The 11,472-nt window shown below is 57.9% G+C and overlaps 2 protein-coding genes across 12 annotated transcripts in view; one reads left to right on the top strand and one right to left on the bottom strand.

The window, feature by feature from the left end:
- The first annotated feature begins 9 nt into the window (after positions 1–9).
- On the top strand, positions 10–2,829 carry DOK1 (docking protein 1). Its single transcript, XM_017340579.4, has 5 exons — positions 10–165; positions 449–748; positions 903–1,002; positions 1,204–1,388; positions 1,635–2,829. The coding sequence occupies exons 1-5, from the start codon at positions 106–108 to the stop codon at positions 2,382–2,384; spliced, it is 1,395 nt and encodes a 464-aa protein (XP_017196068.1). The 5' UTR covers positions 10–105; the 3' UTR covers positions 2,385–2,829.
- Positions 2,830–4,202: 1,373 nt separating this feature from the next.
- M1AP (meiosis 1 associated protein) overlaps positions 4,203–11,472 on the bottom strand; it is an 80,706-nt gene continuing 73,436 nt past the window's right edge. For 9 of the 11 annotated variants that reach the window (XM_089326237.1, XM_089326235.1, XM_089326238.1 and 6 more), the window contains 3 exons: positions 7,716–7,922; positions 6,001–6,141; positions 4,203–4,854 (listed from right to left, as the gene is read on the bottom strand). In XM_089326237.1, the coding sequence (XP_089182363.1) occupies positions 4,681–4,854; positions 6,001–6,141; positions 7,716–7,922 (522 nt within the window). In that variant the 3' untranslated portion in view covers positions 4,203–4,680. The other 2 variants (XM_051836895.3, XR_016229266.1) reach the window with 2 other exon arrangements.

Here is an 11,472-nt window from a genome sequence, read left to right as displayed (position 1 = left end):
CCGCCGGCGGGGGCCGGCGGGAACGCCCCTGGCCGGTTCGACCCCGCCCCCGGCCCCGCCTCACGCCCGCAGGGCCAGGAAGCGCGGAAAGAACCGCCGGGGGCCATGGACGGGGCCGTGATGGAAGGGCCGCTCTTCCTGCAGAGTCAGCGCTTTGGGACCAAGGTAGCGGGGGGCAGGGGGTGTCGAACCCCAACGGGGCTAAAGTGAGTGAAAGGGCCGGGAGGGAGGGGGCGAGCGGCGCGTGAGAGCCGCAGAGTCCCGTGACGTGCCCGCGAAGTTGCTCTGCACGCTCCGGAGAGGCGTCTGCAGGCTCGCGGTGGCGCCTCCGGGCCCCGGGGAGGCCGAGCGGCATCCTCCTCGCGAAGCCCCAGACCCTAAATCGGCCTGCGCGGGAGCCACCCGCGCACGCCGGCTCCCTCCCCAGTGTCGCTCGCTCTCTCCCTAGAGGTGGAGGAAGACCTGGGCCGTGCTCTACCCGGCCAGCCCCCACGGCGTAGCGCGCCTCGAGTTCTTCGACCACAAGGGGTCGAGCTCTGGAGGTGGCCGAGGGGGCTCGCGCCGCCTGGACTGCAAGGTGATCCGTCTGGCCGAATGCGTGAGCGTGGCCCCCGTGGCCGTGGAGAGCCCCCCGGAGCCCGGCGCCACTGCCTTCCGCCTGGACACGGCGCAGCGCTCGCACCTGCTTGCGGCCGATGCGCCTTCCAGCGCCGCCTGGGTGCAGTCGCTGTGCCGAAATGCCTTTCCGGTGAGGGGGCCCCCCGGGCTAGCGGCCCTGGACCTGAGGGGGCGGTGTGGGAGGGGGGCAGTCACAGCAGCACCAGAACCTGGGGACCTCAGACCCCCCGCAGCCACGCTGAGAGAATGACAGAGTGGCGGCGGGTGCGCTCTCTTTGCAACAGAAAGGCAGCTGGGCTCAGGCGCCCGCCGAGAACCCGAACCCTCCTCAGCTTTCTGCGCTGAAGATGCTGGAGAACTCGCTGTACAGCCCCACCTGGGAAGGTGCTGCAGCCGCCTGGGAGCGATGGAGTGGGGAGGAGGAGGGCCTCCGGGGAGCCGGGGATTAGAGGGTGCAGGGGCCCCGCGGAGAGGTAGGAAGCCTGGGATTCGGCTTCCCGCGAGCGCTGGGACACTGCTCGTGGTCCCCACCCCTGCCCATCTTCTGTTTTAGCAGGTGCTAGTGTAACGGTGCGTTCCTTCCAGGGTCCCAGTTCTGGGTAACCGTGCAGAGGACTGAGGCCGCCGAGCGCTGCGGGCTGCATGGCTCCTACGTGCTGAGGGTAGAGGCCGAGAGGCTGACTCTTCTGACTGTGGGGGCCCAGAAGCAGGTCCTGGAGCCACTCCTCTCCTGGCCCTACACCCTGTTGCGTCGCTATGGCCGGGACAAGGTGCAGCCGCTGTCTGGGAGAACTATCGGGGAGGGCTTCCTGGGTCCCAGGGCAGCTGTGGGTGAGGCGGGGCAGGGCAGGAAGGTGGGGAGCTCTGCTCTTGGGATCCTCTTCCTTTTCTGCCTCATGACCCAGCCCGGTGCCGGCATTGCCTTTTCTGCAGGTACCTTAGCACTAGTTCACGCCCCCTGACTCCCCTGCCCCCTCCCAAGGTAATGTGTTTCCTTCCTTTCACGCCCTGCACAGGTCATGTTCTCTTTTGAGGCCGGTCGCCGCTGCCCCTCGGGCCCTGGAACGTTCACCTTCCAGACAGCACAGGGGAATGACATCTTTCAGGCCGTGGAGACGGCCATCCACCGGCAGAAGGTCCAGGGAAAGGCTGGCCAGGGGCACGAGGTTCTCAGGGCGGACTCTCAGGAAGGAGAGGTGCTGGAAGGGAAGTTGGCTTCCCCTCCTGGCCCCCAGGAGCCCCTGGGAAATCCCCCAGCCCTGTATGCGGAGCCCTTAGACTCCCTCCGTGTTCCCCCTGGCCCCTCCCAGGACTCCCTGTACTCAGATCCCCTGGACAGCACTGCTGCTGGGGCAGGGGAGGGGGGACCGCAGAAGAAGCGTCTCTACTGGGACTTGTACGAGCACGTGCAAGAGCAGCTGCTGAAGGCCAAGGTGACAGACACCAAAGAGGACCCCATCTATGATGAGCCAGAGGGCCTGGCCCCGGCCCCGCCCCGGGGCCTGTACGACTTGCCTCAGGAGCCCAAGGACGCATGGTGGTGCCAGGCTCGGCTGAAGGAGGAGGGCTATGAGCTCCCCTACAACCCTGCCACTGATGACTATGCTGTACCCCCGCCTCGGAGCACAAAGCCCCTTCCTGCTCCCAAGCCCCAGGGCCCAACCTTCCCGGAACCTGGTGTCACGACCGGCAGTGGCAGCAAAGCCCCCAGCTCAGACACTGCCCTGTATAGCCAGGTCCAGAAGTGTGGAGCTTCTGGCAGCTAGGACCATGGGCAGTCTAGGGCAGGGAGTGGCAGGACTGGGGTCCAGTCAGAGGGCTCCACTTGAGAAGCAGGGCAAGGCCGGGGTTGCTGATGGGAGGACCGCGAGGGCGATGGCACTGGGGATCAAAGAAACCTGTTAGAGCCAGCGTGTATGAGTCCAGGGGAGCCAAGGGATGGGGGCTGAGGGAAGGCCTGTCAATCCCAGGAAGTCCTAGGAAGCAAACCAACTGGCAGGGCTGGATGCTAGGCTCCAGGGAGGGTCAGCCAGCCCCCTCCCGCGGAAACAGAGTTGCTTGGCCAAGTGCACAGAAAGAGGTACTTAGAGGGGACAGCTTGGGGGGCCTGCGTGGAGGCTCAAGGGAACTGCTGGACTCTGCCTGCGTTGTTCTTTGCCAGAGACACATTTTAAAATTTAAAGATTCTTATTAAAGCCAGTTTGGATTTCAGAGGTGTGTGTGTGTGTGAATAGACCCAGAGGGGACACAGTGGCAGGTGTGCTGGCTGGGTGTGGGGGGGTAGAGAGCCAAGAACGTGCTGGGGTCCACAGAGGGAGGAAAGGGCCCCAGGAGGGCCAGGCTGACCTGGGCCTGACTCCAGCTCTGGGACCCTGGGTGCAAACCTCTGTTTTCCCAGTGCCCTTCTGTAAAGTGGGAAACCTAATGGTGGGCTCTGCGTCACAGACATGTTGGAAATGGGGCAAGTTTCCCAGCACTCGGTGTAGGCTGCAGCACACAGGAAGTGCTTATAAAAGTGGCTGCTGCTCTGTCTGCTGCTGGAGGGAGCGGACAGGTGGGCAGGTGTGGGGAGGGGGCGTGGGAAGGGAGTAGGACTTTTTCACACCACCCTTTTCCCTGTCTCAGCTATGCTGTATGAGGGTGCTTCAAAAATTCATGGAAAATGGACTTAAAAGATAAATGTCTGGGGCCGGTGCTGTTGCGCAGTAGGTTAAGCCTCCACCTGTGGCGTTGGCATCCCATGTGGGCGCTGATTCTTGTCTCAGATGCTCCTCTTCCGCTCCAGCTCTCTGCTATGGCCTGGGAAAGCAGTAGAAGATGGCCTAAGCGCTTGGGCTCCTGCACCTGCTTGGGAGACCCAGGAGAAGCTCCTGGCTTCAGATTGGCACAGCTCTGGCCATTGTGACCATTTGGAGAGTGAACCAGAAGATGGAAGGCCTTTCTCTCTGTCTTTCCCTCTCACTATCGGTAACTCTACCTCTCAAATAAATAAATAAAATATTAAAAAAATGTCTTTTGGTGCAAAAGTTTTTTGGAAAACCATGCCTAGTTTTTCCACAATACGCATCTCCACTACATATTCTGAAGATCCTGCCTGTGCCAGCATACACGCCAGCCCCGCATCGCACACACTTGGCCTGTGGGAACCAAGCCTTTGTCTGTCTGGAGGCTGAAGGAGGCTTGGATTTCAGTCCTCCTTGTTTTCCCTGAGCTCAGAAAACCTCGGCCTTGTTCCTGAGGCCTGAGGGTGAGCTGACCTCACCCAGTTGCTTACACAGAGCTGCAAGGAGCCAGTGCATGCTGCAAACACTGCTGACCAGGGCAGGGGCTTACTCCGTGTTTAATCTGCATCTGTGTGAACAGTGTCAAGTGATCTGCAAGGACACTGCTGGAGCAGGGGCCAGGGAGTGGGGCGGGGTAGCACCGAGGACAGAGGTGGCGTCCGGGCGCTCAGGTGGACTGCAGGCCGGTCTGACCGATATCGGCCAGCCTTATTAATAACTTAATAATTCTGTGGGTTCTTGCCATCTATTCAGCTAAGAATTCTGAAAATGGGCTCAAAATAAACCAGGCCACATGGTAAGTTTTTTTTTTTTAAACCTTTATTCAGTGCAAGAAATGCGCAGGAAGGTGAGGGCTTTATTTAGGGGAGAAAGAAGTCGAGAAGCACCAGTTGGGTCCATTCCAGGCAGAGAGCAGGCCAGGAGCCACGTGGAGCAAGGTGCATGATTCTGAGCAGCCACAGGTAGCTTAGACAGGCAGGGGCGCAAAGGCAGAGAGGCAGCCATAAGGCCTAGCACCGGAAGGTGAGGGACAACAAGGCAGGGGCCCACCGTGGTGCTGCAGGCCTTGTATTTACTTCCAAAGGGGAGTGGTTACGTAGTCTGATTGGCAGGTGGGCGTACAGGTGAGATCAGGTAGGGGCATGCGAGCACATGGGGGCGGGGTGAAGGCGTGCTCTCCAGCTCACAAATCTAATCGACCTAATCCTGTCTGTCCGCCTGTATCACGAGCACAGGTGCATGCACGCGTGTGCGGGCAGCTGGGCTCTGTGCCGCTGACTTAAGGCCCTGAGTGAGCCTCCTTCTCGCCCTCCTCCTCCTCCTCTGAAGACAGGATGAAGGCTTCTGAGGAAGCTTTGCTGGCTGCTGGCGTCTTGGGGGCTCTGCGTGTGGCTGGCGTCATGGGCAGGGGGGCCACTGTGGCTCGAGCTCGGTGGGTGTGCAGCTGCCCAGCCTGCAGGGAGAGCAACCAGGGCCTTCCCTGAAGCCGGAGGCCAGGAGACCTGACCCTGCTCGGCGGCGTCCTGTCCTCACTCCTTCCCCGCCCCCTCCCTGAGTGGCAGTTCAAGGCCCAGACCCCAGTGATCACAAAGTCTTGGGGACTTGAGCCACCACAGGGCTGTCCCCTTGCCCAGTGTCCCTCTCGGGCAGCCTGCCACCAGCTAACTGTGGCGGGCTCCACCCCGCCTCTAGATCGACTGAAGTGTGGAGACATCTTTCTCCTGTGATTTTAGCTAAGACAGAAGGGATGTTTTTCTAAAAGCTCTGTTACTTTGACTTTAAGAAAAAATAAGGGCAAAAGGAAGCCCGGATGTTACATAGAACACGGATCGCAGAGAAAACACTTCTCCACCCTCAGTACCCTCCTCTCTTCAACCTTCCTCACTGCAGCAGCTCCAGGGCCGGCCTCCCTCTCCTCCTCGGTAAGGGAAAGCAATGGGAGACGGCTGAAGTCCTTGGGGACCTGTACCAGTGTGGGGAACTCGGAGGAAACTCCTGGCTCCTGGCTTTGGGTCAGCCCAGCTCTGGCTGTTGCGGCCAGCTGGGGAGTGAACCAGCGGATGGAAGACCTCTCTCTCTCTCTCTCTCTCACTCTCTCTGCCTCTCTCTCTCCCTCAGCCTCTCTGTAACTCTGCCTTTCAAATAAACCAAAAAAAAAAAAAAAAAAAGAAGAAGAAGAAGAGTGGAACACTTACCTTGCTGGGCTGCTGTGAGGATGAAAGGGGAAAGACTTCTGTAAAACCGCTTTGTGGAAAGCCTGACACCAGGCCAGCTCTGTAGATGTCCCCTTCCTTCCCTTAGGCATTTCTCCCCTCCCGCCCCCTTCTCTTTCAAGGAGAGGGCTGGGGTGGTTGTGGCAGTGTAGGCAGTTTGCCTGGGGGGACAGTGGGCTGGGGAGTGAACAGGAGCTCCTGCAAACATTAGCTATGGAAATGCCCAGGCTCACCGCCCCTCGCCAGGGGAGGCTGTGATTCCCTTTGTCTTGCCCTCCACCACGGGTGGGATCTGGGAAGAGGGCACTGGGGGCGGGGGAGAGGCTGATTTTGGGCTCCCAGCTTAAATGGGAGTTAGAAGGGCTGGGGAGGGAGGCGAGCAGTACCTTTCCCAGGGCCCGGCTGCCCCAGCTTGGGTGGAGCCGCCCCTGCAGCGGGGCAAAGGTGCTGCTCAGGCGTGAGTACAGGTGGCTCCGAACCTGCAGGGGGTTGTAGGTGGGTTCTACTTCCAGGCCGTCCAGCAAGCTCTGAGGAAGGAGAGGAGGAGCCTCACCTGGGGAACTGGAAGTCCCGGAGCCCAAGCTGCCAGGCCCAGTTGCTGGAGCGGGTGAGGACAGAGGGGGCTAAGACCACGGCGCATTGCAGGCAATGAACGATCCGCCACCTGCGGGCTGTGCTGGCCTGAGGTCTGAGTGCTTGGGAGGTTAAGTGTCAGGCAAGGGGGCAGCAAGTAGGAGCAACCCCAGGTGTTTGGGCCACTGAATGATGCGGCCCCAGAAGTGTGTCACGGGCTCTGAGAGGGGCCTCAGCGCCCCAAGGGCTCCAAGGGAGGCTGCTCTGGGTTGGAGTGAGTGTGGGGCGCTCCCCGTCTGCAAGGCCAGGACACGGAGTCCTCGCCCGCGAGGTGAGCCCAGTGCACGGGGAGCCGGCATTCCTGAGCAGTCAGGTTTTCCGGCCGCAACATCCTGTGCCAGGCACCACTGGCCCTGAAGCGAGACGCTGAGCGAGCCACGGCCACTCGTGCCCACCTCTCTCCGAATCCCTGTGGCCGCCAAGCCCAGAGCACAATCCCAGGCTCTGTCCTTTCTGCACATAAATCAGCCAGCCTGCGGCCGCGGGGCCCAGGGCTCCCCGTCCAGAGCCCCTCCCGCCCCAGCCCGGGAGCCCAGCAGGGGAACTGCAGACTCCTGGTCTGGAAGAAAACGACCTTCAGTGCTGTTCTGCACCCGGATCTCATCCCTGAGCCCTTCCTATTCTGGGCACCTACACTGGCTGCCTTTCCTCCTTCTGTCGACAAACAGACACAGCTGCACACGAGCACAGGCCTGCACACGGCACACAGGCAGCGCAGAGGGCACAGCCACGCCGAGACAGCAGCACCCAGGGGTGCACGCGGATGCTGAGACGCGCTGCCCCCAGGCTGGAGACTGAAGCACAGAGGAAAACAGAGACAGGAAACCCACACGCTCCGATTTCTCCATCATCTCCTTTCTTCCTCCTGTGCTCTGCCCATGTCTTCCCTCCCTTTCTTTGCCCTTGTGGTGGAGGTGCAGGTGTGGTGGCAGCACAGCGGCGTGGTGGGGCAGGGTAGACTTGCAAAGACCCAGCCCGACCCAGCGCAGCAAGAAGCCACTGTGCTGCCGCTGGAACAGGGTCTGTCTGTGCCGTGACTCCCTCCCCTGCCTCTCTGCCTCCCCCACCCGCCGTGACACTCTGCCTTTCGCCCTGCACAGGCACCCCTGCCGCTGGGATGAGTCAGAGTTGAGGGCTGTGTCTATCTCAGGCTCATTTCCAGCCACGCACTTCCTTCGGTGGCCCTTTTCTTTCCCGGTTCTCTCAGATCTCCTTTCCCTCCAGCCAGCCTCCCTTGGCATCATTTCCCAGCCTGACGTCTTAGTCCCAGTGCTTGCCTCTTCCCAGGGCCTCATTCCCAGGCCCCCTGCTCGTTGCTGCCCTCCCTCGCCCCCCTGCAGGGAGCTCCCCACAGGCAGGTCTCCCTCAGCCATGGCCTCCTGGTCACTCCTCTGCCTCCTCCCCACCTTGACCTCCGTTTTCTCTTCTCTCCTGCCTTTGTGTCCCATGAGGCGAGCGCTCTACTTGCCTCCACAACCTTCAGGCTGTCGCCCGGTGGCTCCTCAGGCAGCAGGGGGAAGGCGCTGGGCAGCATCAGTTCCCGCGTGGCTACCGCCTTGACCAGCAGCGTGAGCGAGCCTGAAGGCATGATCACGTAGAAGGCCGTGGCAGGGGCCCTCTGGCTGTGCCCTAGGATCAGCGGCTCCCCGTTAGCCAACAGGAGCCATTCTCTTTTCTGAAACAAGGACAGACGGACACAATTACTGCCTTATCTTCGGTCTTGGAGGAGCAATCCCGGCTGAGGCTCCCCTGGGCTCCTCCGGGGGTGTTGGGTGTTGGGAGGGCTGAGCCACTTCACTTTTGCCAGGGAGTGAGGGAGGAGGCACTGCCTGCCTACTATCTGCTTCCTCCCTGGCCCAGGATGGCCAGAAAGAGTACACCAAAAGGTTATCAACGGAGACACAAGTCAAGAACGCCCTTTAACCTGAGGTAGGGACTCACCTCGAGGTGGCTAAGAGACTATTCACTGCAACTGTGGAGTTTAAAAAATTGTGTGGCCCAGTGGGTTGCTGCAGCTTGGGACATCTGCTTCCCATTTCAGAGTGCTTGGGATGGGGTCCCACCTCCTGGTTCTGAACCAGCTTCCTGCTAATGCACACCCTGGGAGGCAGAAGATAATGGCCCAAGTGCTGGAGCCCTTGCCACTCAGGTTGGAGACAAAGATGAAGTTCCTGGCTCTGGCTCTGGCTCTGGCATGGCCCAGCCCTGGCTGTTGCAGGCATTTGGGGGATGAACCAGCAAATGGAAGATTCTCTCTCTCTCTCTCTCTCTCTCTGTCGCTCAGCCTTTCAAAATAATAAATTAAAAAATTATGTCTTATTTTTATTTATTTATTTATATTTTTGAGAGAGAGAGAGAGGTCTTCCCTCTGCTGGCTCACCCCCCAGATGGCCGCCACGGCCGGTGCACTGTGCCAATCTGAAGCCAGGAGCCAGGTACTTCTCCTGGTCTCCCATACGGGTGCAGGGCCCAAGCACTTGGGCCATCCTCCACTGCCTTCCTGGGCCACAGCAGAGAGCTGGACTGGAAGAGGAGCAACCGGGACAGAACCGGCACCCCAACTGGGACTAGAACCCGGTGTGCCGGCACGCTGCAGGCGGAGGATTAGCCTAGTGAGCTGTGGTGCTTTATTGTGAGGGTGCTAAAGTCTGGTTGTGTTGCTAAGGACTGGGGTTAGAATGGCTGACTGGGACTGTCCCTAGGGTTCCTAGAGAGGGTTAGAGGAAGGTGGTCAGAGCAGCAGGCCGAACAAGAGGAAGGGGAAGGAGCAGGGGGGAGTCTTGGTCCAGCAGGGGGAGGTAGGGGACAGGGCCAGATCAACCCAGCCAGTGACAGGGCAGAAAGAAGGGTCATGAATCTGGGGGCAGTGACTGCATGAAGAAAGGTGGCACTTTGCCCTGTGCCACGGAGACGGCAGATGTTAGTGTATGGGTGAGAGAAAACAGACTTATAAGCAGATTTTGTGGGCACACCCTTCTCAATGAGGCATAGGAATGAGGCAATTTTCTGTGGTAGTTTTTCAAGGAAAACCACAAAACTCCAGGAACTATGGAGTCAGAGCTGCTGCGATCGTCTGTGGACTGAGTCCTCTTCCTGGGAGGGCTCATGGCTTCCATCTGCACACACACACACACAAACACACACACACAGCGTCCCTGCCACGTAAAAGAAAACACACTGGCCTTACCAACTCCGACCTACATGGGAAGTCGGAAGAAATCATAGAAGAGGAAAGACACTCCCAGGGAAAAAAGATCTCATGGGAAACAGGCGTATCTGTGTTTTGTGGAAGACAGGTGAGAAGCACACAGTGAGGGAGAAACACCTGCTATGACACCAGTTATTATGGGGTGGGGTTGGGGGCCCTGTCACCCCTGAGTGTCACCATAGGAAGCTGAGGAGCCTGCTCGCACCAGCCAGTGCTGGGGACCTGTCAGTGCTAGAACACTTGTGTACTTCTCCTGGGTGACTTTTTCTTTACATATTTATTTGAAGAGCAGAGTTACACAGAGAGAAGGACACACACACACACACACACACACACCTTCCATTTGCCCATCAGTCTACTCCCCAAATGGACAGCTGGGACTCAACTGGCACTCACGTGGGATGCTGGGATTGCAGGTGGCTTAACCCTAAACAAGTGGCACCCCCAGTGACTGTAGGGGGGATACAACTGGTAATTCTGGAGGTGTGGTGTCTCTTTACCTCGATGGTCTTTTTTCTGGGGAGACAGGTGATTTGGGTATGGGAAAATTCATCAAAAGTCATAATTGTAATCATATTAATGGCATTGTGCTTAGAACATTATGGGGATCCATAGCAGTTCATGCTTTCTTAATGTTTTGCTTGTATCTGGGGATGTGCTGCCTCCCTGAAGGAGAGAGGGGAGAGCTGAAACCTGATGCACAGTCTGCTGATGCTTGTCAGAGACACTGACTCAGAAATTAATTCTAGAGAAATCAGGGCGTGCACGTGTGTGTGCATGCGTGTTTGTGGTAGGGATTTCTCACTGCTGAGGACACGGCCTCTGTTAGCCTGGAAGGGACAGCAGGATGCTGTAGGGTTTCCATTTCAGGTGGTTCAGGCAGCTTCTGAAGGGTGCAGGACTTGAATCATTACTGCTACTTACTCATCTACTTTTACACTGCACCACGCATTTGGGATTCATTTTTTAATGCATTAGAATTGGGTTGAGTGCCTATTGTGTTCTTTTTTTTAAAAAAAGATTTATTTTATTTATTTGAAAGACAGAGTTACAGAGAGGGGTAGAGCTGGTTCACTCCCCAAATGGCTGCCATGGCCAGAGCTGAGCTGATCAAAAGCCAGGAGCCAGGAGATTCCTCCAGGTCTCCCAGGTGGGTGCAGGGGTACAAGGACTTTTATCACTTTCAACTGCTTTCCTGGGCCACAGCAGAGAGCTGGATCGGAAGTGGAACAGCCAGGACTTGAACAGGCATCCATATAGGATGCCAGTGACGCAGGCTGGGGCTTTAACCCGCTGTGTTACAGCACCGGCCCCGTCTATTATGTTCTAAGCACTATGTGGGGTACACAGCAGTGCCTTAGATATGTTCCTTGTCTTCTTGGGATTTACAGTATAGTAAGAGGGAAGGCTTGTAAGTCAATGTTTGTCTAAGACTAGGGACAACCAGCTGTTCTGGCTTGCTCATTTTTAACACCCGAAGTCCTATTTTACTATCCAAAGTCTCTCAGTTCTTGGCACACTGATACAGTTGGTCACCTTTCCAAGACTTGACTGAACATGGGATATCTTCCCACAATGGCACAAGACACTAGGGGCTAAAACTATGGCACTGTGACATTTCTTGCACCTCAGAGTTAAGGAACCAGTTCAACACATGCTACATGTGGAGTTGCTAAGAGGCTTTGAGTATTGTGCACAAACATCTTTTGATCACTGGAATTTGAGTCTCCTGGTTTTGAGACAATCTAAGATTCTGTGAGATAACTGGTGTGCAGGAGTGACTGTAGTCTTTCAATAGCCACTGCTAGTGGGGCACAGGGGACTGGGAGGAGATCAAATTGAATGGATTTTACAGAATGCTTTAAAACACCTGGGCTGGGGCCAGTGCTGTGGCTTGGTAGGTTAAAGCTTCGGCAGCGCTGGCATCCCATAGGGGCGCCGGTTTGAGTCCCAGCTGCTCTACTTCCGATCCAGCTCCCTGCTGATGTGCCTGGGAAAGCAGCAGAGAATGGCCCAA

Source organism: Oryctolagus cuniculus, chromosome 2, assembly GCF_051225735.1.
Source record: "Oryctolagus cuniculus isolate XC-2025 breed Fujian yellow rabbit chromosome 2, ASM5122573v1, whole genome shotgun sequence".
Classification (NCBI taxonomy): Eukaryota; Metazoa; Chordata; class Mammalia; order Lagomorpha; family Leporidae; genus Oryctolagus; species Oryctolagus cuniculus.
The sequence above is the reverse complement of the archived record's forward strand: the minus strand, read 5'-3'. Positions and strand labels throughout refer to the sequence as shown.

Excerpts from the sequence above, each read along its gene's own strand:
- DOK1 (XM_017340579.4), top strand. The coding sequence starts at position 106 with ATGGACGGGGCCGTGATGGAAGGGCCGCTCTTCCTGCAGAGTCAGCGC. Across the intron at positions 166-448 it reads GTCAGCGCTTTGGGACCAAG|AGGTGGAGGAAGACCTGGGC; the intron begins GTAGCGGGGGGC and ends CTCTCTCCCTAG. Across the intron at positions 1,389-1,634 it reads GTCGCTATGGCCGGGACAAG|GTCATGTTCTCTTTTGAGGC; the intron begins GTGCAGCCGCTG and ends CGCCCTGCACAG.